The following is a 26,350-nucleotide window of genomic DNA, read 5'->3' as shown; positions in this document are numbered from 1 at the left end:
CTTCCTTGTTCACGTCGATTACGTGCCTCTCTTTATTCGATCTCAGTCTTGAAACTATCGGGAAACTGTTACAGAGTCAATGGATTAACAATATGTCGTAATAGTAAATATAATAAATATCATGGCGTTCAATAAATATTCATCATTCGTAGCTTAAGTGAATAATTAAACTATCCAGGAGAATTGCGGTGTAATTGCGGCGAGACGATTGCAAGATTAAATTTGGAAATTATTCTCCGACCGTTTGCACGTCGTCCCGAGCGCAAATAAAGTGCCTCGTCCCGATTCCGTTAGAAACTCGCGTGCGCGGAAATGATTGCGTAGCTATTATCGTGCCGAATGGTTTCTCGGTTGACGGGGAGCGAAAATGAGTGGCAGGTATGTGGTGTATCCGACTATTGCGTGACGGCATTTGCGAGCAAATGTCGCTGACGTTCGCGGTACACGTTTAGCTAACGATTATCACGCTCGTTTCTCGCGTCGCGTCCGCAATGCAAGTTTGGCAACTAATTACCGCTACTCGTCTCGTTTCGGATACTTTCCGCGTTAATTTCTACAGGGTACGATTTGTAAGAGAATAATTAACAAAGATAGTTGAAACGATAGCCATGTTCTTCTTTTATAAATAATTTAACAATATACATCGTCAACTGTCAACGTAGCCTTGTACAGAGACCTAGTATCTTTCGTGGAAGATTACAAATCGAGCGTCTAACGAGTTTCAAGATTCTCAAACAAGCTAACAAGTTTCCGCAGTTGCAATATTCCCTTCCACGAAGAACATTTAAGCGAACTACTTTCTATATAAGTGAGAAAATTATGTCGTTACTCTGTAGAATCGTTTGTCTAAATCTTTTGTGCAGAGGTGAGAGGATGTGATCTTTCGTGTGAAATTTCAATATAGGTGCCCGTGTCTTTACGATTCTACCGAGGTAATTAATCTGTCTAATATTTACGAATCTGTCGGAGACAATTGATCAGATCGACATTTGTTTGCCTAACCATAATCTTATCTGTGCGCAGCAAGTGTAATGTCGGTCGATTTAGAACGTGAAGTTGTCGTTGTGGCGCCACGCAACGCCGAACGGAATCGGAAGACCTTCTATGCCCCCCCCCCCCTCCCTCCTCCGCCACCCTGCTCGATGGCGATCAGTGCTGATGTCGCGCCGAATAGGCCAAGTTCTGCGCGTAGTCGCGAGTCAGTTCGGTCGTCGACGTTTCCATAGCGGCGAAAACGTTCTTCAGACTCCTGTCCCAGCCTCCGCCACCTTGCTGCCAACCACCGTGATCGTTGCTCTGCTTCTGGCTGAGCAGTTTCTTCAGTCCAATGATCAGAGACAAGACCAGAGCGATCTTGCTGATGATCAGAGCCTTTCCAGCCAACAGGAACAGCACACCAAGGGCAATGGGGATCAGCGCCGCGAGTTTCATGGCCATTCCCATCATCATCATGCCCATCATCTTCTTCATTTTACCGCGTCCCTCCTCCATGCCTCGTTTCAGTTCACCGGCACTGGTCCTCGGCAGCCGAATCTGAACGTTGAAGCTGTTCAACAGCGAGGCGACACGATCGAACAGAATCTCGTTGAGAATTTCGTCCTTGCTGGACGTAGTTCTGCCCAGTGTAGTTTCCAGTTCGGACATGGAGCTCTTGGGCATTTCGTCCGTCGTTCTGATCAACTCGAAGTTCTCCGACAACGGCAGCGTACGCATCCGGCCCAATCTTTCGAAAAACGCGATCGCCTTCTTCTTCAGGCATGGTGAAACCGCTATGTTCCGATGCTGGCAGTCCTCGTAGACTCTGTACATCGCCCTGAAGCCCCTGTCCACGAGAGTGTCTTCCTCCTTGGTCGCCGAGGACGCATAGCAAATCGCACAACACGCCAACAAGACGAGCACACACTTGGACAAATCGATCATCTTCTTCGTCTACTTCTTCCGCTGACGGGATGATTCCCCGCGACTCGTTCAATCCTCGACGAGAGAGAGACACGGGCGAATGAAACGTCACAGTGAACGTGCGATTATTCGCGAGATCACTGAGCGCACTTCCGCGAACTTCAGGATCTAGACTGGGAACTGGCGTCAGCAGCATACGTCCGGTCGGATATATACCATCCAGGGATCCGCCATCCCTCGCGAACCGGGCTGAGCTGTCTCCCACGTAAGGAGCAGTGCCGACAGCCCGCGGACGTACCAATGCGGTACACGTGACAATGTTTCCCCCGCGCTTCCTCGGGGCTCCCCTGCAACGGCCTCTAAACAACCAACGTTCTCTGTTCTTCTCTTCGTCGCTTCAGTATGCTCGTGCCTCGTGCCGTCTATCTCCTTCCTCGCTCTCACCACTCGCTCCCCGCGAGTGAGGATTCTCTCACAGCGTGCGAGCATGCGACCCATTCTGACACACAGACCCACTCACAGGCATCGAGATCGAGATAGAAGAAGGTAGAACGACCTGACATTAAGTTTCGCTTATGTCTGCGGGAACAAGCTGGAGGAGAGGGGACAAGCGTATGGAAGCTAGCGTCTTACTGAAACTTGCCTGGCACCGTGATCCTGTTGACCTCTCATCGTGATAGTTGGAAGTAGTTTTAGGTCGTGGACGGACCGCGGCCTTAACTCTCGCGCGCATGTCCCTTCCACCGATCGTTTCCTGCTCTCTGGATCCCGCGAAATCGCGATCCAGATTCGCTCGGCTTGTTGAATTGAACGATAATGAAGCAATTTACGCGACCGTTGGGATGGGAATTTCCTCGAGTTCGATGGTGGTTATTGATTAGGAATTTTTATTTCGAGAAACATACGTAGACTACAAGGATATATGAATTTATTCGAACCGTGGATCTTTTTATTCAATTTAAACTTCAAACATACTTTCGAGGGAACAACTCGGTTAAGAATTCTCTTAATTGTCTCGAACTTTTGTAAACATCCACTCGTCCATTCTACGTTTGATTCAGTTTTCAAGGATGCATACAGTTAAACATTCCTCGAATTCTGTTCCACCGTGAATGACAGATTAGACTTTTGTTAGACAGGTTGCAATTAAGAAGCAAGGACTTGAAAATTGTTCTTCGGTGAGTAATCTTGTGGCGTAGGTAGTGCAACGAATCACGTAACAACGAGAGCAAATTACAGTTGTCTCGCGAAGAGTGAATCACGTTCGTATCTTTTTCGTCCGTTGCACCAGACTGCAATCTTTCACCTTCACTCGCGGTCGTCTTTTTCTGCGGCTAACTGGGCGTGTCCGCGGCGAGGAAAACAAACGCTTGTCGACTGGGCGATTTATTGAATCCTGATAATCCCACGATTTTTACTCTCTTCTATTCTAAACCACCGTCTTCTACCTCAATTCAAATCCCATTTCATTGTTTCTTCATTCTGAACTTTCAACTTTCCATAGAACTTTGCGAACGCTCGTAGGGATGTAATTTCAACTTCCGTCTGATCTCGCTTCCCAAAATTGTTTGTGACAAATACTCTTTTTAATTTTTAACCAATTGCGCGAGACTGCAATTTCAATTTAAAGAAATTTGGAAAGAACGAGAAGTTCACATTCATGTAATGATCAACGATGTCTCAGACCGACTCAAACCATCGTGCATACCAATGGATGAAACCCGACGAGTAAATTTTGAACAGATTCTTAAAAAAATGGATTGGTCAAACAGAATGTGTTACTGTGCCGATCTCGACACAAGCTCAATCGAGGTTAACGCATCTCTAATGCGACTACGACGCATCCTCGATGCTCGCTTACCTACTTCGTGATTATCTATCCCATAGCTAGGGCCGCGGCGAGCCGAGACGAACAGTGTTGGCTCGCGTGCCACATTCACGGCACGCAGGTGAATTCGCACAAACGTCACCGGATAGATTCCGTGACAGTAACAATGGGACAGAAACGAAATCCCTGGAACGTGCTAGTAAGATCGAAGAGCCGGCGCTTTGAGGATTCATCGCGATTGCTTTGAAACGTGTGAAGGTACACTCGCTTGGCCATGATCCGATTTCACGATGAGTTTGTGAGAAAGGTGTCAGCGGTGGGTGTAGGTGGGATACTTCTCTTTTGTGTTTGGTGTTTCTATATTTAATTTTACTTTATTTGGTGTTAAATTGGCATTCCTATATTTATTATATTTATGACATGTAAATGTTCTTTTAATATGTTTGGTTTAGATTAGGTTCGCTGTTTTTCTTTTGCTCTTTTTTAGTAGCGTTTTACAATGAGTATTCGTAATGAGGATATTTCGTTTGGATCGAAATGTTCATGCAGTAAGAGTTGTACACTTCCATGATAGTTATATTGTGCTATTTTCTTTTTTGCTAATCCGCTTCTTTCCTCTATTTCTTCTTCTTATTGTAATACTCATAATCCTAATGAATTTATTATTATTCGGTATTTAGGTTAGGTTTATTTTTAGGAATTTATTGTTCGATATTTAGGTTAAAGATTTAACGTATAAATAATAAAAAGATTATTTTCTTCTTTCTTGATATTACGTTTCGTACCATTGGTCATCTTTCTTCTACAATAATTGGATTGTGCTACTTATACTCGTGGTGCTAAACTTTCGATCCATCTCTCTGTATCATTTTATAATGTTGTACTTATAGTTATAATAAAGTCATTATTGTAACACGATTTTTAAATCGACGAGTTAATATAATAAGAAAGATCTCTCTTCTCGATACTATTTTTTTTACGGTTGTCCTTCTTTCTTCTGTAATAATTAGACTGTGCCACTTATGCCTCGGGTCCCGCACACTGGACCATCCACTTCCATCTCTCTTTTTCGTTTCATAATTATGTTATGCTTATAATCATAATGAAGTCATTGCTATTATGATTTGATGTTTAGAAACTGGGAAATTTGGTTCACGTTTGCTAGGAAGACTGGTGTATTCTACTTTGTTACACCACAATCAAGTAGTAAACGTGACACTGGCGCGTTCCCTATTGTTGGGAAGGAAAGTTCTCGGTTTGACGGTAAACGGGAACGCACGAGATTAACGAGGGAATACGTTACTGTCGCAGCATGAATGGTTGCGCGCGATTCTTTTCAAGAGGATTTACCGACGCGAAGATCACTTCACCGGCCACAAAGCCCACTGAACGCGTTTAAGGAACGAAAACGTGTCTACAATTACCCAAAAACTCTCCGAAAACGTTTTCCATTTTTGCGGCAAAGGAACTTTTTTTAGCGATCTAAATTTCACATCGTCTATATAACGATACTTAGTACAGTTATCAATTCCCATTTTCTGCAGAAACTTGAAACCGATTTAATGTTAAATATCGGATTAGAAAGTAATTGCATCATTTTCCAACAAATGGACACGTATGCACGTTTTAAAATATTTTAAAACTAATTTCATTTTAAATCGGAAATTCATTATACGACCCGATTACACGAACTGATTGTGCAAGCTTGTTTTAGAAACAAAAATGCACGATTTCGTTAACAATTGTTTGTTTAGCGTCGATTTCAAAAAGTAACATTTTCGTCATATTTTACTGTATTACCTTCGAGAAGGAAAACAAGAAAGCTGTGCAGTGAAGAAGATTTAAAACTACAGCAGAGTCTAAACTAGTTTGCTGAATTTCACTGCTGTATGACAATGTTCCAAGAACATTGTCAAAAATGATGAACATTTTTTTGAACACGGAAGTTGATGAAAAGTTGCCTGAAAAGTGGCAAGAAGGTAATCAAACAAAATAGACAATACAAGCTTTTATTTCTCATGAAAAATTCACCTTTCATTTGCGCACGAACGGACGCAGTTACTTGTTAATCGGTCGTTTTAAATTCTTCGCTGTTTTATTACAACCCCTGGAGGCAGTTAAACAGAAATTCATCTCCAAGAATCTGTTCGATACTTTCTACCTTCAATTTATTTTGCGTGAGTTTGTACAACGTGACATAAAGTTTAATGACTCCACGCAAGAGTTTTTCTCGTCGTGCACTTCGAAGTACACGTAGATAATACGAGCTTTCAGAAACGAGAAAACCAATCGGACAGGAACTAGGAAATACTCCGGGGCGATGCTTCTGGGCAAATACCCGGCTCGTCATTAGATCCAGGTCAACCATCCGCAACAGGTGCTCGTAAGTTTTTGACCTGGCTCATTACCTCGACGAGAGAGCCACGAATTTATGCTCGTAGTTCGATTTCGCCTCGAGCCTGTGCCACAGACAGATCGTGCAACAGACTTTTTCGGATATCGCGACTGAATGGTATCATCTGATCGTTGAGATGAAAGTTTACTGATGCGCGAAATTGTTCATCGGTTGCTACCACTGTTATAAATTGAATGGCGAGAATGAAGGTGCGAGTGTAATCTTGCGGTGTCCGGTGTTATTTACGCGTTAACTCATCCACCGGTTACAACCACGGGACTGTTTTTCTTTGCTATTTATCTGTTTCACGCTGTTTCTTTGGATCGTGAGACTCGCAGTCGAGGTTAATTGTAGAATCTGACAATAATTCTGGTAAAAAGTTCCTTTCTCTTGTAACTTCTTTTTGTCTAGGAATTGAATATCAGGTAGTACGTATAAAAGTATTAAATCCCTAGGAGATTATCAATTTATGCAATAACTCAACTAATTCTTTCTACTGCCTGTGTAATAGTTGCTCAAGTGATAAGATTTATGTAAGACTTCTCACACTAACTTGCATGTACGATTTTAATTACTTGCAATATTGCTAAAAAAAAATAATTTTTATACAAAATCTGTTTCGATGTTACACAACTTTACGTGTACGTTTGACATAAATTATTGTGAGATATCTTTTTGTAACTTCGAACGTTTTAGTTGTAATCTAAAATATAGTGTTCATTAGTTTAATGTTAGCTATTATAAAATGCCAAACTTTCGTCATCGTATGAAATTTTCTTTTAGATTTGGAAATTTTTCCAACTTCTTTTTGGAATTTTTTACAAAATAACTAGGATATTTAGTAGGACAATATGTAGAGACGCAGTGTGATCGTTGTTTTCACGGTTTCAAGTGGCGTGCAATCCGCGACCTTCGCGGGCTATAATCCTGCATACCTCGAAGCAGTGAATCGAGGATGCTCGATCGGCCCAGTGGCACACAAAGCTATCGCAGAAAAAGATGCTACCTTTTAAACCTTGTTTTCTACTTCCTAGCGTATAAACTACGCGGGAGGCGGAGCTACAAGAAGCAGTCTCAGTTTGGCGACAGTGTTTCAGTTGATCTACGATCGTAGCATCCACCGATAACTTTCCAATCGTTAGTAGAAGCGTTAAGTGTTACACGTTTGAATTGTTCTTGACAGTATACTCGACGAATGCAAACATGGATTCTCTTCGATCCTTTATTGAAGTTTCTGTAAATTGATAATAATTGATTCGCGATAGTTCCTATTGTATTGGAGAAAGTACCTTCTTTGTCAAGATGAAAAGTTGTACTTGGCATTTAACCTTTGTTTTACAGTCACAATTGTTTCGGAAGAACCTCACTTATCTGAACCAAGTTTTGATTAAACGATTTTATACTTGGTCAAATGAACCCCTGCTGGTTGAATCTACTTATTTAAATCTGAACTCCTGAAATCATGTGAACAAAAAATTACTAATGGAGAATTAGCGAACTTCTATTATATATCGATGAACAATTATGATAAACTATTTATCCCTCAAACTATTTTGTTTGTCGTATAAACAGATTTCTACTGTACTGTAGAGTTTTTTCTATTGAATGTTTTAACTGTTTATGTTATTTTACTATATAAGATATCTTCGAAATCATGCTACAAGTGACAAAAAACAAATCGTGACATTCTCCTTGATGTGAAATATCAGGAGCCGAAGAAACAATCGAATTTACTACAAAATTTACAATTAGTGCACGTGTAACTGATACATGTTGAGGAGAAAACCTTAAATAACAAAATATTATTCTTGCTTTTCGATCTTTTTGTAAAATGTATGGTCGAATCATTATTCGAGTAGCTTTTACCGCAATTTTGGAAATACCCTGTATAATAAATAAAAAAAGAAAACATTTCTTCTATATCCTAATAATTCCTCCAGTGCTGTTCAATGATTAATATTATTTTCAACATTGTGTTCAGTATTAATTTTTTATATTAAAAAAAGAAGGTTCCGCGTACAGAGCATTAACTCGAACCAGCTTCCTCCAGAAGTAACTCGGTGCGTTGTAAATGTTTTTCTAAACTCTCGCAATTAGCCCAGATCCTTTTGATTTCAATGTATCGGGCTATCGTTTCTTCACACTGAACGACCACGGTGCAATTAACAGGGAGTACGGAGCGTGATTCGACGTGCTAGCGGTCCACGCACGTATCGTATCCGCAACGCAGAATCGAAGTTAGACACAGAAGAACGATCCGTAGCTGAATTCACGCTCTGTATGTCGTAACCGCTAATTACAACTGTTCCTATAAAAATGACCACACGTTTAGCCGGTCAGTTCGCGTCGAACATGCTTCGATGTACGATCCTCGTCCTACAGCTGTTTGGCCTTCTGGCCACATGCTGTTCCACCGTTCTCTATCGGAATACGCACAGTGAGTTGTCAATTGCGCCGGCCGATTGCAGCCAGAGCGAGAATTCTACCGAGTGTGCAACGAAGAACGTGCGGGACATTGAAGGCAGAAGCAATGAAGCAGCGTCGGCAAAAGAAGTTAAGATGATTAGGTTAAAAGAATTGGAGAATAATGATGTTGCGGTCGAAGAAGGTGAGTTGTACAATGAGTTAAGAGTGAAATATAATTGAAGAATTAAGGCATTGTGATAAGAGTGAAATAATTGAAGAATTATTCTTCAATTTATTAGAACATTATTATTAGGATATTTAGAGTGTTTATATATTATCATTAGGGTATTTAGGAAGTATTCGGATATTTCTATAAATGTTTGGTTACTGTTAGGGACGAAAGTTTTAATATTTCAGAATATTTCACTGGGGCTATTAAATTTAATTCAAAAGATTGATGTGCTTCGTAATAATAATAATGTAATATTTAATCAATTTCAATTAACACAGAAAGAGAAACATAATAATCAATTTTAATATGAAAGAAATATAATATAACGTTTTATCTGGAAATGAACGAAAACGAGTCTGATATTTTTTCTTATCGTAATTTCATATTTTTTATATTTTCTTTTAATTTTCATGTTCATTTACTTCGCATTTTTATCTATATTTATCCTTTTTCTATTCGACCGTGACGATGAAAAATGTATATTACATATGCGCGCGGCATTTGTCTTCAAGGGGGATGAGAACGTTCCGGTCAGACATCGGACAAGTTCGCAGTGGACGCGTTGAGCGATTCTTTTTTACGATTTTTCGTTTTATTTTGCTTGGTATATAACTCGCGAATATGTGAAATACCGTTCGACGAGAAAGATTCTAGGTAGTTACTCAAGTTTCCTGTTAAACTATTCATTTAACTCTACTATATATTTTCTTTAAACGTTATCTTCGCAAACGATCTTGCGCATCGCGTGACGAGGCCTACCTCTGCATTATTCATATTTTTTTTTATTTTTTGCCGTATATAGACGCGCGTTCGCCTTAATTATTGCAGTAATCATACTCCAAGGAATAACTTGCAAATGCGTATTTTTAGGACGGAGGAAGAAGAACAAAGGATACGGTCAGATGTTGATGTACTTTTTAGGAGCGTCGAAACTGACTATGCTTTATGTACTAGTGAATGCTGTCGCTGCAATTGCTGGAAAGGCTCTGATTGTTGGTAAAGTGGCTCTAGCAATTGCAACAGCGATTGCATTAAAAAAAGCGTTTGGTAAGCGAGTTGAGTTAGAACGAAAGTTTGACAGTATTATTGTTCCGCTGTAAAGGGTATTTGTCCTCTTATTGGAGCGTTGATAAGTTTTCATTTTGCTTTCAGAACATAAAGAGAAAGTATCGTACGAGATAATTAAACATCCGTATCACAGCTCCGAGCATAGTTACAGCACGGGTATAGAATACGATCATCACGGTGGATACGGCGAAAATAATTTCAACTATCGGAAACGACGAAGGATTCTCCACTAGGAGATCGAACGACTGAGATTCAAAGTACAAATATATATATATACATTTGAAATATTAAATGCAAATGGATAATTATTTTGAATAATAAAAGTATTTACAAAGTAAATTTGTCATTTTTTACTTAATCTTAAAAAAAAGATTTTTAAAAAATATTCGAATCAATTAAGAATTAATTTTATCTGAAAGTTCCTCTGTTCTTCAATGAGAAAGAGGGAAGTGAATCTTGCTAACATTGTTTATTTGTATCAGGTTCAATTAATATACAAGTACGTACAAAATAAATTAAATACAATAATATTAGTTTTTGGTACAGCGCATTTTACTAACTATCCTGAACAAACAACAAGTTACATAAAAATACCTAACTACAACACTATAAACTACAAGGTACACTTAAACTCATAATAAATAAATACTACGCAGTCGTGTTTCGCACGTTGATTTCTTCAATTAATATCACGCAAATGCTATTACGTCAAAATTTACTTTATATACAAACAAGAAGGATCTTTATTCGCTTTGCTACACTTAACTAGCTAAACAAAGTATCGTACATGAAACAAATGAAATTTCGCAGGATTCGATCGATTCAAATAGGAGAAACACCGTCGGTGGATCGTTGCCAGCCACTCCCATATCCTCCTCCGCCGTAACTTCCGTGATGTTCAGCACCTGTGGCGTAGATCACTTCGTGGCCACCGCCTCCCTGGCCGGAGACCAGCTTCTTCAATCCAATAATTGCGCTCAGAACTAACGCTATTTTAGCTGTGAGCAAGGCCGTGCCAGCGAGGAACGCGATTTTAGCGTAAGCTAGCTGCGCCATCATAGCTAAAAATTAATTTTCTATGAACTCTGAGATATCGTTGCGCAACAAATTTGTGTTCTACAGCTGTATTCTTCATTAAATTACAACTCACCTCCCACTGCTAGAGCTCCCATTATCAGAGCACCGTATCCCTTGTCTTTCTTCTTTCGACCTAAAAATTTAACTCAATTGAATCCTAAAGGAATTCATAACTAAATTTAATTGAATTCTATAGTATGAAACAATTTGTACAGCTGGAATTAACCCCGTACCTTGAAACGAGTCTCCCGGGATAGTAAGCTTCACGCTTCTAGAAGAAATGTACTCGTGAAACTTGTGATCGAGCTTTTGATCCAAAGTGAGTTTCGTTTCGTTGTCGTCCTTGAACGATCTGTCTATGCTCTTGATAACCGCTGCAGGGTCCCTCCCGATGGAGATGTAGTCGTTCAACACGTACACCGTGTCATCCTTGATGGCCGAATCGAGAATTTCCAAAGCCCTTTGCTTCAAACAATCGAAGGCGTTCTTCTCCCTGGCGCATTTGTCGAATAACCTCGTGTACTCGTTCTTGCTCAGCGCCAGATTGAACAGTAACACAGATTGGGTAATAAAAATGAGGCAAGCAGTTCGGTATTTTCCCATCGTGTTCGAACGCGGTGCAAATTCGGTGCAAATCGCGTACAAACGCGTACTGATGGATCGAAGTTTGATCTCGCAGCGTTCCGCACCGATCTCGAGTCGACCGCTCGAAAAATATCGCGAACTAATTCGAATTGCTCGGCCGTCGCACTTATATAAGGGTATTTCACGTTTCTCCTACCATTGGTCAGCTCGTCCTTACGACGTTGGACTCACACCTGATCCACGCGCTGTTTAACGCCTCCTCCTCCAGAAGGAGGGACTCTTGAACCAAAACAATGCCGTACAGCCCCGTAAGTAAGTATCCCTCTGACCCTGTTGCCAAGTGAAGCCGAAACCCTCGCGGAGTGGCTCGCAAATAGGAATTAAAGGCCGAGCGGCTTTTAAGGAGTATCGTGAATCCAGGTAAAGCTGTAGCAAACCTTCCTTACGTTACTCCACGCATTACTCCTCAAGCGTTTTCAAACTCTTTCTCGGAAATAATGCAAATTTCAAAGATACGAAGATAAGAGTCCGTTTTGATTTGCTTGCAGCAAGCGTCAAAGACGACGAATCGAAGATTGCACGTATTTCGTAATTGGATGAAAATTCACGTAACAAGAATCGAGAAGAAACTAGAGAAATCAAGTTTCATATTCGAGGCGTTTTTACTGCACGGTGAAAGTCCACGCTTGCGTTCGTGAAAAATGAACGTATCGCGGGCGAATGATGCATCGTTCCAACCTTTTTAATTACGCACGCCGACGAATTAGTCACCACGAATTATTTAACCCGACTCGTCGAGATACTGTTAATCCGACACGGATTACAGACCATGACGCGCCACATCCAACAACACAGCCCGAGCAATTACGCGCGCACGAAATTTTGATGTTAAAAAATGTGTCCACTGTTCACGGCCGTTCAATCTCTGGCCTGAAAGATTCAGGACACTGTTCCCCGCGTTTGTCGTTCATCCTTGTCCCGATGTCTCTCTGTGCGACCGGGCCAAACGCAATTACCCTACTTCGTGCCTTATCACGGCTGCTGACGAAAAAAAAAAAAAAAGAACCAAGTTTCCAACGTATCGTCGGAATCACGACGCGTGCGAGCAACGAACATTGCGTCTGAAAAATCCAGGCCACCCCTCTTTCCTGCTCGTTATCTCGCCGATTTCGTCGCCGTGATGGCCACTATTACCCTACTTGAGAGCACAAGGGAGGAAATGAAGAAAAAAGGGAAGGGAAAGAAAAAGAACGATCGTGGAACAATTTTGCGAAAAGACATCTGCGATCTCGACACGGGGAAACTCAAGCACGATAGCGAATTCCACAACGGCGGAAGAAGAATGAACCGTTACATCGTAACGAGTCGACGGCGTCACGCACGTTCGATCGGGGCAGCCAAGTGCAGAAATAACGCAAACAGCGACGTGGAATAGTAGAAGCCACCGGCCGTGAAACGGTGGCGGAAAACGAGCAACTTTTACGGTCGACCGTCGACTGTCCTGGTAATGTATGCCGCGTTCGTCGGTCACACTTGACATAAGCGGCTCCGCAACCACGTGGTGAAGATACACGAACGTTCACGGGACCATGAACGCTGTTACCTTTACGAGCAAAAGCGTTTCCCGGACACGATGCCTCTTCCTTCGGATACCAATCACCGGTACAGTTACACAGTACACGATAATGGACTGAGACTAATGGATCTGCGAACGAGTGAAAACTGTCCTTCCTTTAGGGCGAACTCCGAAAGGAAGTTGGAAAACGACAGTGAAAGAGTGACGCTGTTCAGACGCTGTTCTCGCGGAGAGAACGAATTATTTTGGCCTTTGTTTGCTGTAGACATCACAAACGTGATATCTTTTCGGGTTAGGCATATCCGGCTGGAGCTCCTCTGTTTCGTTTAATTACAAGGAGAATCCTTAATTGGGAAAATGGGAGAGAAAAACGATATTCATAAGAGTAGACGGAAGGAAAATTCTGTGTAAATGGAACAGGGGCGTAAGAAATGGTTGCGCACTGAATAATTCTTTTCTGGAAATTAAGTTTTATTCAAAGGTTTAATTTGAACATTCCACATTTCAAGAGAGAAGATGTAATAAACACATCCTGTCCGTCTCAACGGGTAAATAATACTGTGCAACATCGCATTAACCTAAAAGTTTCTGCATCTTTGGTAGAACACACAAGTTTCAATATTTTCTTCCAAATATATTTTCTTCCAAATAAAATATTTGTCGATAGAAATATAGACATATATATTGTACGAAGGAGAACAATTTTCTGTAGTATGGAAATTTCTAAACGGGCTCAATTTTTTTTTTTTCTTTCTTTTTTTACGGGACATCATCGCGAAATTTCGTCTCGATAGAAATCACTAGACTAAAACCATCAGCTACTCTCCATCAAAAGAAATTAAAAGGAAAGGAACTAAATTTTGTCAAGAGGAACAATTCTATAGTATAGAAATTTTTCGCGACACATCGTATCACGAGTTTCGGTTTTGATGAAAGTCACTAGACTAAAAGCACCTATTTGTTACCTCTTGTTGATCACGTCAGTTACTTTTTACCCAGACGAAATTCTTGCCATTCCGTTTGCTCTTCCCCACTTCCTCCGCGTTATCGTAAACGTCGACGACCTCTCTGATTACATGCTGACTGTACGGCTGGAAGTCGTTGCCCTGGAATCCCCTGTACGGTCTGTGGTGAAAATTGTAGTGTTCGTAGTACGGGAATCCTCCGATCGGTGTCTCGTGTCCGTGCGTATGGAATCCTCCTGCTGGATAATGCGGCGGCCCAGTGGGTGACAATAACGAATTCCAGCCCAACAGACCACTGATCACCAGAGCTATCTTCGTCAGTAGCAAAGCTTTCTTCGTGAGTATCAACAAGAATCCGAACAACAGCGGAATGAGAGAAGCGAGGTTGAACTTGAAGCCCAGGAGGAATGGTAGCAGCAGATGCCTCACCATTTGCCTTCCTGCAAAGAAGAAAGTTGCGTGACAACATTCGAACGTATAGCATTCGCATTCTTAACCTTGTTGCTCGAAAATAGAAATATTCGTACCGGCATGGAACTATTAATAGAAAGTAGATCTAGCGCGGATCGAACTGGTAATATCTCAGACATTCCAGCGATACGATATCTAATCGAGGATGTTAACGTATTCTACAAGTACAAACATAGGAAGCATTAAGATTCTTCAACGTGGATGGCCTTGACCGTGCTGCCTGCTGGAGGTGCTTCCTGAAAGCAGTATGTGGCAAACGCCGCAACAGCGTGGATGCGAACCGTGGAGAACGCTGGTTCGTTTCTATGCTTATTTCAACGTTGGGAAAATATCACGCGATTGAAACAACGTTGAAATAATTCTCCAAATTTGTCAATGATCGATGGAAGAAAATAGAAACTAATTTGAAAGTTCTTCGTAAGGATTCATTTGATAAAATTCCACGTAACATCTATCAAATTTTCCCAAATGATTAATAGGGGATTAAGAACAACAGTCGAGAATATTTGACAGGGAAATAATTCTTTACCTGGTCCAGCTTGCCTGTCGCCAAATGTCGTTGCTCTTTCATTGATCACGAATTCCATGATGCCATTCCCATTCAGCATCGGTCCAGCTCGCAACTGCAGTCCCGGATACACGCTGTCCAAATTCCACTTGAAACTTCTACGCTCGATCAGCTTGGTCGTCGCTTTCACGATGTTTCCAAAATCTTTCGGATCGTAATCCCAATCCACAAGTTCTCTACTTTGGCCGTCGGCCCTCTCCAGATGAACATTCCCAAAATCTAGATCGTCCTTGTGATTAAGCGACTGGAGAGTACTCAGAGCACCACGATTCGCACATTCCAGCGTGCCGAATTCTTTCCTCGCTAAACAGGCGCCGAAAGCCTCGTTAAAACTGGTCGAATCTTCGTTGGGCAAGATTGATTCCTCTGTTGGTTCCATAATGACTGTAATTCCCGTGGAAACGAAGGCCAACAGACACAAACCTCGTAATCCGTGTTTCATGACGACGATACAGGTTTCGTAAGTGAGAATAAAACTGAAAGAAGATCGCGGAGAAAGTCGACGAGATATTTTTTTCGCGTGGCTCGTGATTCCGCGATGAAAGTTCCGCCTGGATGCAATTAAGCGGATCGTTCAGTTCCGAGAGAAGAAAGAGTCCGCGTTCCAACGAATTTATCAAACCTTCGAATCCCTGCGAAAACGACCCTCGTCATTTTCGTTCTCGAAGAAAGAGACACGCGAGAAGAGTGGAAATTTCTTCACGACGGAGGCATGAAACGAAACGAACGAACGAAGGACGACCGGGTTCCAAAACAATACTGTTGAACCAGCACCCACGATCAGCCTGCTATATAGGCGGCAAGGGAGCGTTCACACGCGACGGAACAATCGGTTTCACTCGGCGGATCTTGCGAGCAGCGAAAGTACGTCTGGCTCTTTTCATTTCGTACCGAGAGATCGAGGGAGATCCCTCGATACACCGGATGCACCCGAGCAGGCCAATTTCGAGGGGACGAGGAAGAGCGAATCTCGTTAGACTGTCAGAACGTCGGTTCGGGAAGCAACAGGGAGAAATTCTGTCACGAACGACGAGTAAAACCACAAAGAATGACGACATTCCGCGACACAGTTCGACAAAGTTACAGAGATAATGGAAGAAAGCAGTGGTGGCAAGTAAATATTCGTGTTAACGCGATTATGCTTGATTAGCGCGTTTAGAGCGTTGCGCGGGATGACACGATCTACGACGAAGGAGAAGGGAAAAGTGTGCAACATGGTAACGTGACGAACGTTGGTTTTCGTATAAAATTATATTTATTTATAAATAGTTTGATAAATTACATGGCAACCCCGGGAAGGGGGATAATATAAATAATCATTGGATGAAATCTGGTAGCCCTGTACAGGTACTGACGAGTCCGAGCGCGTTCGACCCGGGTTCTGCGATCGAGGTTGCTTCGAAGCCCCCTGAATAAATAGCACAACGAGCTGCGTCGAGGATGACTCGACCATCACCGTTCACTGTTCCTGGTAAACTTGTTCTGTCTGCTTCAACTTGCTGCTTGCAATCACCGCTCGCAATCGTAATCCTGCGGTGAATCGTTCGGACACCAGAGATATACTAACAACGTGTCTCTGACAGTCTGGTCGATCGTCAATCGTCACAGTTCGTCACGTTTCGGTCACTGGTCACGTACAATGATACGATGGTCTCTCTCGACGAAACGTTTGCTTCGGTCGATGGTGATTCGGTTGATGGTGATTCGGTCGGGCGGAACGTTCGGTCAGGTCGATCGCACACGAGTTTCCGAAGTGTTCGAGGGGTCGAGTCGCGCAGCCCTCGGGTGATCGCCAGCGGCTGAACGATCACTTTGGCGAACGAAGGTAGTGAGTTGAAACGAAGAGACTATGGCGACGAGCCAACTACTCGGAAGGTTTGTACGCGTTGTACGCGAGGTCAGACCCTCCTGATCTCGCCCATCCGTGGTGATCGTGGTGTTCTTCGTGGCCGTACGAGTGCACTGGATGAGCCACTACCTCGTAGCTTTGATGTTTGTTGGCGAGAAGCTTCTGAAGACCGACGATCGCGCTGATGATGAGGGCGATTTTGCCGATTGCGAGAGCCTTGAACGCTAGGAGAGCCAAACCACCGAGAGCGATAGGGATCAGTGCCGCGGCTTTCAGTTTCAAGAGCAACAGGATCGGCAGCAGAGATTTCACGATCTTCTTTTTCTTTCCTCGAGCTACGATCAAATAAAGAAGATCAGATCGATGAATTAGATACACGACAAATGATATCATCCTATGGATAATGCCTTACCTTCGTCGAAGGAGCGAGAGACCTCATCGGGAAGACTCAGTTCGACCGTGTGAGTGGAGAGGAACTTGGCAGTTCTGTCGAAGATGGCTTGATCAATGACAGCTTCCTTGGCTTCCGCTTCGGCTGGCAGGGTACTTTCGATGTCGTTCAAGGATCTAGCGTTGTCCGCACGACTGGAAAGTAAAATTCTTACGTAAATTGGATCACGAATCGATCCGCTAGTTGCTTTATTTATTTTTATTCGCCCGTCCGTTCACTTTCTCACTTTCAGAATGAATCTTACCTGTTCTTAGCTTCTTCGGTTTGCACGATCTTGAAACCATCCGCGATATCGATGTTCGCGGATCTGGCCACCCTGTCGACGAGACGCAGCGCCTGCAGCTTCAGGCACGTGGATATCTCCTCTTGGCCGGTGCATGTCGCGTACACGTCCAAGGCTTCCTCCAAGATGGACGACGGTTGGCTAACGTCTTGACCTGCGGGGGCGGCTAGCACCGAGCTAGAGGCGAGAACTGCGGCGATTAACACGAACTTAAACATCTTCGGCGATCGTATACTCCGGAGTCACCAGGCGAAAAATCCCTCAAAAAATTGCGTTGTCGTATATATACTGATCCTTTCACAAATGTGCACAGCTGGAACTACTGCGGCGATCGTATCGGCACTGACCGAAAGAATCACGATTGCTGCCTTTTATCCTCGTCGCGAAAGGGGCCCGCGTACGTTTTTGAAATTTTGATGGCCCCCACCGACCTGGTCCCCGCCTGGGTTACAACCCGTACGAGCTATTGGTTCTCCTCCAGGCGGTCGTCGTTGGTGTGCGTTTCCCTGTCTCACGCGCGCGTCTCTCCCGTTAACGCACCTCCGCGTGCTCGCTCGCTCGATCCTTCTCGCTTCTTTCCTCTCCGTGGCTGTGGCAAGCCCGAGCCAGCCCTGACACTCCCTGCACACACGTGCGTTCGCCCATCGGACGGCTGGTCATTGGGAATTAGGGAGAAAAAGAGAGAGAGGAAATTGTGGAGAGAAGTTCGTCCACGCGTCTCTCAGCCCTTTCCCAGCAAACTCGAGAGCATCTTGTCTCTGAATTGAAGCCTCCTCTCTGGTCTCTCGACAGAAAGTTCTTAGAACTATTAGACACTGTCGATGAAGGTGAGATTGTGGTTTGAATCATTTGGGGAGTAAACCGGTCGATTGTATTGATTGAGTTTTGTTGGTAATTGGTTTGGCACATTCTAAGACTGTCTTGAATATTTAAGCAAATCGATTCGAAACGTGATAACGTCTTCTGTAAACGGCGAAAGGTTCGTAGAATTTGGTTACTTTCTCGTTCCAGTTCTCGTACTGGTATTTGTTTCTGGAGAGAAACGAACAAGGTGTATTTAGAAATCGAATATTCAGGGTCAATGATATTCACGGGGAATCGCTGATGCTGAGAACTCGTGTCTCTGCAAATATACCATAAAAATCGTTTTACTTTTCCCATGGGACGTTTCGCTGTACACACCTGTCGGTGTCTTCGTACAATTGCGTACAGCTTCGAAATCGGTCCAAACTTCATTCTCACCTGTAATTAACTCTCTCGCGCACAACAGCTCGTAAAACAACTTTCCGCCAAGCTTAACAACAAATTGTAAAACGATCCGCGATGTTTTTCGGTCGGCAAGCGGGGAAGAAACGGGAAAACGGATCGAGCGATAACCGCGACGATTTCACTTTCAACAAGCCGTGTATATAATATCTCGCGTTATACTAGAAGATACTTGGATCTCACGCCTCCGCAACTTTCCTCGCAGCGACCTCCTATCGTACGCGAATCGAACGCTCCCAGCCCGCGAATTCTTCTTTCTATCTACTTGATATTCCATCGTCCTATTTCGTTTCGTCGTGCAAACGGAATCTCGATGGGATTTTTCTCCCATCTAACTGTAATTTATAATTAAAGCCCGCATTCCTGGTTGGATTTCTCTGACGCTCTGAGCCGAGCGTCTCATTCATCCGAACCGTGCGTCGATAGCGACGCGACAGGTTAAGATCAAACTATTTGAAATTAATGTATTCGTGCGACAGTCGCACGCCGAACGGTTTAACGGTTTTTCGTGGAATGTTCGTAGTGCGTGGACGAGTTGGGACCGCGCCAGACCTCCTCAAGGAGAACAAGCGGCCGCGCCTCGGCGTGACCCCGAAGACGCCTAGAAAAATGTATATATGTACGAAGAAGGAAAAGGATGAGAGGGCAGAAGAGTCGTTTCCGATCGACGCGAACGTGGTCTTGGATCGTCGCGACTTTCTCCGCGGACGAGCTTCCTTGCTTCGAATTCCTCGATTCCACGCTGCCACCTTTATTTACGGCTTAATTCCGTGAGGAAATTTTTTTTTTTTTTTCTTTAACTTACTTCTTAACAGAAAGTAATCTAAGTAAGGTAAAGTCTTTTTATTTTTCCAAATAACGTTTCGTAAAGATTGAATGCATTTCATTCTTTTGATGTTTTAGTCTGATTTCATTCGCCTCATAGATTACATGAACAGAAGCCAATAAGTATAAATCATTTTCTATTCTACAAATATTCTTTCGTTGTCGGAACTGTCAGTCGATGAAGCAGTTTAGCTGCAGTACTGTAATAATTAATGAAAAGATATTTGCGTAACCGAAATTGCTTTCAATGAGGAATTAGGATTTACTTCTGAGCCTTTCATATAATAAATATGCGTCGAAAATTTATGTTCAGACTCACCTACAGGGTGAGTTCTATACTCACACGTCAGATATAAACACTACTTAAAATATTCTAACGTTAACAACTGAGTAATTATACATTCTAACATAATCGTCGTTCAAGAACCTAGTCATCACGAACGAGTTGTGCGATTTTCCACTCTGTGAAGCGAAAGTGCGCGCAAACATCACGTGCGTCAATAGATGCAACGAGAAAACTCATCAGACTCTAAATAAGGTGGAATTACAATACATCCTCTCAATAAAAAACTTTCACTTTATCTTTCATCGCTGGCCCATAACGTCGGTCAATTTCGGTTCTTTCTTAAAGTAAAAGTTTTGATCATTGAGCGAGTAAATTAAACGACCGACGAGTCGCACGACTCGTGAACGAGTGTAATATCTTGCCGAAGTTATTATTAGCGATTCGTGCGACTGTGGAGTAAATATTCTCGACGAAATGGCTAATTCCAATGGGAGAACAAGACGGCTGCGAGTTGAGCAGCGGCTGGTAATGGAACACTTTCCTCTCGACGACGCCGGGCGAGAGTGAACTCGCCCGAGGATCGAGGTCAGGTCAAGGCTCCCACGAAGCGACGCTTCGAACTTCTCGTTCTTCTCTCTTTCTCCCTCGTTCTCCCTTCTTCTCTCGTACAGCAGTATGAATGCAGAAAATACCGATCCCTCCGTTACACGGAACACGATTCCTCGCGTTTAAATCTTTACACTAGAATTTCTCTGATTGAAACAATCAGACGGTTGATCGTAGAGAAATTGACGAATTTAGTTTGTAGGAAAAAGTTTTTAAAGGAAAAAGTTTAAAGGAAAAAGTTTCAATGCGTACGATCAATTGTTGATGAGTTTTACGATGTGTTGGTTAATGAATCTGTTAATTATTTCTTTTTTTCTCTGGGCAAGGGAGAGAATTAAATCGACAATCTGTCGCGGTAATATAGCTTCTTGATCACCGTGACACTCGAGTCAGATGATCATCGAGCTTAATTTCAGTCTATGAATGAACTACTCCGAGGAAGAAAAAGTAGTACACGATGGAGAATCGGAGACGCGTCTGGCACGGATGAATGAACGCGATTCATGCGTATCTGATCCGCAGACTCTGATTCGCGCGTTTTGCTCACACTTGCCAATAGCCGAAAAAAAGAAAGACAACTTTCCATACACATATACGCGTCTGCGTGAATGAGCTTTCGCTTCTCTCTTTTTACATTCGTGTTTTTTTTTTTTTTGTGATCAGTGTATATTAATATCACGATGGAGATTATAACGGAGAGAAAGAGAGTAACAATTTCAATTGCCAGTCGTTATTCGTTCCACTTTCCATGATATTTTTGACGAATCATAATTTTAACACTCTGATCCATTCTTTGGCAATTTCGTATTAATGTTCAAGCATGAACACAGTAAAAACAAGAAAAGAAATTGAATTATAAGACGTAGGTATTCATTCTGCTTTATTTACTTTTAAAAAATACTTGGTCAATGGATTGATAGGAAGAACTCGAGTCATAATTCATATTCGATATCGATTCAATATACTTGCAATAGTAATTGTTTTATCTATGGATTGTAATTAATTCCAAGATTCAAAGACCAAAGATTCCACTTCAGTTTTTTGTCTCAAAATTCAAAAGAATTCCAAGCATCCTGAAGCTCGTTCGTTTCACTTCCAACACCATTTCAATTACACAAATTGTAACCTGACAAATTTTAATACCATTACAACGTGTTGGGGGAGATCCAATTCCAATAACTCTAATAATACTAAGTACCAAAGATCCTACTTCCATCTTCAAATCCTCAAATTCAAATACAATCAATAAAAAGAAAAAAAAAAGCCAACTCTACATTCGTCTATCAGTCTCGATACTATTCCCGAGCGAATGATAATTCTCACTCGTCCAGCAGCAAATACAGCTAATCCATTCTTGGCCAGTTCCATTAACGAAATCTCGTGAAACACGTGCACGATGAGATGTGTGCGCGGCATGTGTGGATATGGGAAAAAGGAGGTGAATGATTTCGTGGACTCTCGGCACGACTTTCGGAAGTGTCGAAAAGGGCCGAGGCCTCGGATCTCTCGGAACGGAACCACCTGACCCGAGATGTGTTTGAGGATCGATGAACCTCGCCGTCATAAGGCGAAGGAGGAGGGAGAGATCGATCGACCGTTGGATAGGAGGGGACCCAGGGAGAAAGAGAGACGCAGCTTTTTCTTCGGAACGGTGGAGAGTGTTAGACTCTCAGGTTGAAAAGGATCGGCTTGACTCGGCTCGGCGCGGATGCTGACTGGCCTGGTCGGCCTGCTCGGCCTGGTTTACTTCTCGATTTTGTGTGTGTGTGTGCCTCGATCGCGCGCGCATGTGCTCGTACGCAAGGCTTCCAGGTCCGAGGCAAGTGCGTAATGCGCGTTTCCAGTATGTAGGTGACTCTCGCGTCTTTGCTCTCTTCTCTGGCTCTGTCGAGCTGTGGCTCGATCGCCGCGCGATAGAGGAAAAAGGCGGAAGTAAGGACGCTTTCCTGGCCTGTATCGAATGACGCGAAACGCACCGGACAATATCACCGGCCATATCGCGGTTCGTTTCGTCGAACAGTACTTACTTTCGATGAGCGTTGGAATTCGTACGCGGATTTTATCGAGCCCCGCTCGAACTTCGCACCCACGTTGCCATCGAGTTGCTTCTCGAGCACCTTCCCCGAGATGCGATTCGATCGATTATCCGATTGTCCGATTTAATTAGATCAAGGTGATTTGCTTGGACGACACGGATATACAAAAGGTGTAAAGAACAAGTTGATCGGTGGTACAAACAAAAAGTCAATCTTAATATATTTTCATATTTATAAATATACACGGCTGCCTGGCAGCTCCGTACAAAACAATAAATACTGTGAATGAAACGATCGTTTAGGGTAGGAGTGGGGATTTGGGGTGTGGAGAGGGGAAGAGAAGACAGGGCGACAAAGGACGAAAGAAAGAAAGTAGAATGGAGCGGAACGAGGAGGAGGAAGAAGTCGAGGAAAATGCGAAGATGAGAAAGGTGAACGGTCGAGGAGGAAAGCGACGTTCGCGGCGAGAATCACGCGGATGCGCCTCGTGAAAGCGAACTCTCTAACGAGATTGAAAATACGTCTCGCTGCTGTTCTATTGTTGTTTCCTAAGTAGACGACGGCTTGTAGGCGGAATAGGCGAGATCGTGACTGGATCTCGCCCATCCGCTGGATCCGTGGCCCCCGGCCACTTGAACGACTTCGTGTCCGTGGTCCCCACCGCCCGAGACCAACTTCTTCAAGCCGATAATAGAGGCCAACACCAGAGCGAGTTTGCTGACGATCAGGGCCTTGCCAGCTAGAAGAGCCAACGCTCCCAAGGCCAGTGGTACCAGGGTTCCACCGATCAACAGGGGAATAGCGAGCAAACCTCCCATGTTCTTTTTCTTCTTGCGACCTGGATTTTCCGGGGGAAAATAAACAAAACACGATTAAACGAATTTAAAGCGGTTGGTATCGGAATTAGGCTGAATAATTATTTCCTATACAAAAAAGGGAAACAATCGCGGCGAGTTCGTTCCAGAGTCTGCCGAGAGGAAAATAGTGGGCCATACGGCCTACCAGACCGGGAAATCGGAACCGGAAACTTTCTTTTCTCGGATGATCGCTCTGAACGAATTGACACGAATTTGCAATGTCTCGTGTCACGGGACAATTAGATAGAAATTCTCTGTTACCTTCCTCTACCAAACTTCGTTGAAGTTCCTCCACGTTGGACAGCTTCAGTTTCAACGTGTGGCTTTGGAAGAATTTCATCACTCGGTCAAAGATCATGGTGTTGAGCGCGTCCTCCTTGTCGTCCAGAGCTCTAGGTAAACCAGCCTCGATCTCTTGAAGGGACTTTGGAGGTTCGTCCGCGCTCGAGATCGGGTCGTCTTGGACGAAGGTAACTCCATCGGCGATGTTCAACTGAGCGCTCCTGGATACCCTGTCTATCGCAGACAGTAGTCTTACTTTCAAGCAAGAACTAAGATCCTCGTCCGCGCACTCCTTGTAAATCTGATACATCTGTCGAAGGTCTCCAAACACGTTGCTGTTCCCTGTGGACCTGGCAGTCTCCTCGTTGATGGAGTTACTCGTGGGATTGGTCTCGGCCGACCTCGCCGAAGCCACGGCCAACAGAATGGCCATGTACACGGAACAGTGCGCCAGGCGTTTCATCTTGCAGCGAATCTGAAAATAGAACCAATAATCTCCGTGATACTCTCCACGAATAGAATCCTTCCGATCGCCAAGTCTCCGTCTCTCTGTGTTACCCACCAAAAGGGAAATCTATAGAGAAACTGTACGCGAGTAGAAACTAAACGATACTACTTCTCTCTGCTGTACTACTCGTTGCTCGATATTTCGAGAACAAGCTCGTCGAAGCTTGTCGGGGCCACCGGTTTGTCGAGTCGTTTGACACTTTGGGCCGCGTGAGATGCGTGCTTACGCAGAGCACTGTAACTGGACTGTCGGTAACGGAAGCCCTGCCCTAGCTCTATATATCTGGTCAAGTGTACCTCCGTGGCCGGTGATATTCTCCCCACCGTTGCGCCGCGACGCGTACGAATACCACCATTGTGGGAGAATTTTCATTGCCAAGGAGATTACTCGAGAGCAGAGACCGCGTCTCGCTGACCACCTGGGGACCATCGCCATCGCCATCGGTAGAGAGCAGAGTTCCTCTCCGGATCAGCCCGGAATTCGCATCCATCCCTCCACTCCTACTTACCACCGATCCAGCCCCACCAGCTTGCCACCGATAAAACCGATGATTCCGGCGAATTGTTTCGCTACTCTACACCGGATCGCTCTTGTCGCTCGACTTCTTCCGCCCAACCGGCGGAAACTAAACCGTTTCTCGTCGGAAGATTCTCTCCCGTCTGGCGAACCACGTGCACACGCGTCTTCGAATGTCCTTCTGCCTAACGCGATCGGGTTATCGTTGCGTTTCGATAAATCTGAAATCGAAAGCGTCGCAACGGAGAGACGAAGGTTGGATCGACGACTCGATCCGACGTGTCTGATTAACCAAATCACGACGTTTGTTCGAACGTTGTAATCACGTTCTCTCTCTCTCTCTCTCTCTCTTTTGTTTCTTTCTCCCTGTTTGGCGACAAAAACAGCCGTATCGCGCGTTACGGAAACACGACGAACGTGTATTCCACATTTATGACACGAATGAAAATAGAAACGAAGAAATTCGTGTTAATTAACGCGAACCGTTAGCCAATGCCGGCGTATCAGCGCCGTCCCGGTTAGAGTGCCTCGACGCGGCGCTTTTCCCTCTTATCCTGGCAATGCACTACGCATCCTTGCCATTTTCGTCCTGGCGGATGGCGGCGCGGCGAGGTCTGTTAAACTAGGTCGCGCCAAGTGAAAACGCGTTGCACGTAGACACGCGTAGGCTACCGCGTACTTCGGAGGGGATATCGTTCGCTCGACAACGGTGGTCGGGTTCACGAGCGCAGTGAAGCGTCGAAAAGCAGCCAGCTGAAATTTCGGTGGGGAACTGGCCCTGTTCCGCACGGCGATTTCTTCTCGTTCCATTCCACCTGCCCACCTTCCTCTCCCACGCTCCGCACTACTCCTTTTGACTCGATGATTCGACGAATCTCGCGAACGAGGTAATGGAAATCATTCGTAGACATAACGAGGACACTGACGAAGCGTAAAGAAACGACGAAATCTCCAATTTTCGGCCGGAAATGATCGATACACGGTGTCTGCATGCGTCGCACGCGAAAAAAAAAAATGACTCGGACGACGAGGCGAAAATTGAGGTGTCGCGAGAGCGCTGCTTTGACACCAGCGGGAACCACGATTTGGTTTCCGGTTGAACGAGTCGCAAGCAAGCACGGACACCGAGCCGATGATTTTCTGCATCGCAGTCCTCCCTGATGATACCCCGTATCACGCGTCACTTGCTCGCCAATGGGACCGTCGCGTTCACTCGCGCTGGCCTTGCTCCGACGCACACGGTCCACGCGTTCGCCTCTCATTATACGGTCGGTATGCAGGTTACCAGTTGGAAGTTCGCGGTGCATCCGGTTTCGCTTGGCCATTGCGGACCAATCCATGCGGTAGTAATGAGGGTGTTTTGGAGAGAAACAGAGGCAAACTTCACGAGCCATTGAACGATTGTTGGACGTAGCTGGGTCAGTAGCGATACGGACGAGCGGACGTCAATCATTTAGCGGCGTTTTGCATTATTTACCACGGAATTCCGCGGTAGCAGCCATATTGTAACTTGCC

The 26,350-nt window shown here is 44.0% G+C and overlaps 4 protein-coding genes across 6 annotated transcripts; 1 reads left to right on the top strand and 3 right to left on the bottom strand.

The window, feature by feature from the left end:
- Positions 1 to 70: 70 nt before the first annotated feature.
- LOC122532662 lies at positions 71 to 11,618 on the bottom strand. The gene is made up of 4 exons (XM_043661642.1): positions 11,139 to 11,618; positions 10,979 to 11,038; positions 10,663 to 10,889; positions 71 to 1,929 (listed from the first exon to the last, which is right to left on the bottom strand). Exons 1-4 carry the CDS (start codon positions 11,506 to 11,508, stop codon positions 1,150 to 1,152), a joined length of 1,437 nt encoding a protein of 478 aa, XP_043517577.1. The 5' UTR covers positions 11,509 to 11,618; the 3' UTR covers positions 71 to 1,149.
- On the bottom strand, positions 6,495 to 15,782 carry LOC122532676. 2 transcript variants are annotated; one of them, XR_006307550.1, is made up of 3 exons: positions 15,032 to 15,782; positions 13,970 to 14,471; positions 6,495 to 6,505 (listed from the first exon to the last, which is right to left on the bottom strand). XR_006307550.1 is itself a non-coding variant. In XM_043661665.1 (2 exons), exons 1-2 carry the CDS (start codon positions 15,510 to 15,512, stop codon positions 14,047 to 14,049), a joined length of 906 nt encoding a protein of 301 aa, XP_043517600.1. In that variant the 5' UTR covers positions 15,513 to 15,782; the 3' UTR covers positions 13,704 to 14,046. The 2 variants fall into 2 exon arrangements, 1 of the variants encoding a protein (XP_043517600.1); XM_043661665.1 differs by lacking the exon at positions 6,495 to 6,505 and having other exon boundaries at positions 13,704 to 14,471.
- On the top strand, positions 8,341 to 10,085 carry LOC122532679. Of its 2 annotated transcripts, XM_043661669.1 has the most exons (4): positions 8,341 to 8,400; positions 8,505 to 8,730; positions 9,631 to 9,807; positions 9,913 to 10,085. In XM_043661669.1, exons 2-4 carry the CDS (start codon positions 8,682 to 8,684, stop codon positions 10,059 to 10,061), a joined length of 375 nt encoding a protein of 124 aa, XP_043517604.1. In that variant the 5' UTR covers positions 8,341 to 8,400; positions 8,505 to 8,681; the 3' UTR covers positions 10,062 to 10,085. The 2 variants fall into 2 exon arrangements, with proteins under 2 accessions (XP_043517604.1, XP_043517603.1); XM_043661668.1 differs by lacking the exon at positions 8,341 to 8,400 and having other exon boundaries at positions 8,473 to 8,730.
- Positions 15,783 to 16,306: 524 nt separating the features above from the next.
- LOC122532661 lies at positions 16,307 to 24,573 on the bottom strand. Its single transcript, XM_043661641.1, has 6 exons — positions 24,374 to 24,573; positions 23,791 to 24,286; positions 23,224 to 23,510; positions 17,615 to 17,895; positions 17,332 to 17,504; positions 16,307 to 17,254 (listed from the first exon to the last, which is right to left on the bottom strand). The coding sequence occupies exons 2-6, from the start codon at positions 24,272 to 24,274 to the stop codon at positions 16,935 to 16,937; spliced, it is 1,545 nt and encodes a 514-aa protein (XP_043517576.1). The 5' UTR covers positions 24,275 to 24,286; positions 24,374 to 24,573; the 3' UTR covers positions 16,307 to 16,934.
- Between the last annotated feature and the right edge of the window lie 1,777 nt (positions 24,574 to 26,350).

The sequence above is a fragment of the Frieseomelitta varia genome, unplaced genomic scaffold, assembly GCF_011392965.1.
Source record: "Frieseomelitta varia isolate USP_RPSP 00005682 unplaced genomic scaffold, Fvar_1.2 scaffold_463, whole genome shotgun sequence".
Classification (NCBI taxonomy): Eukaryota; Metazoa; Arthropoda; class Insecta; order Hymenoptera; family Apidae; genus Frieseomelitta; species Frieseomelitta varia.
Note: the sequence above shows the minus strand (reverse complement) of the source record. Positions and strands in the feature narration are given on the sequence as shown.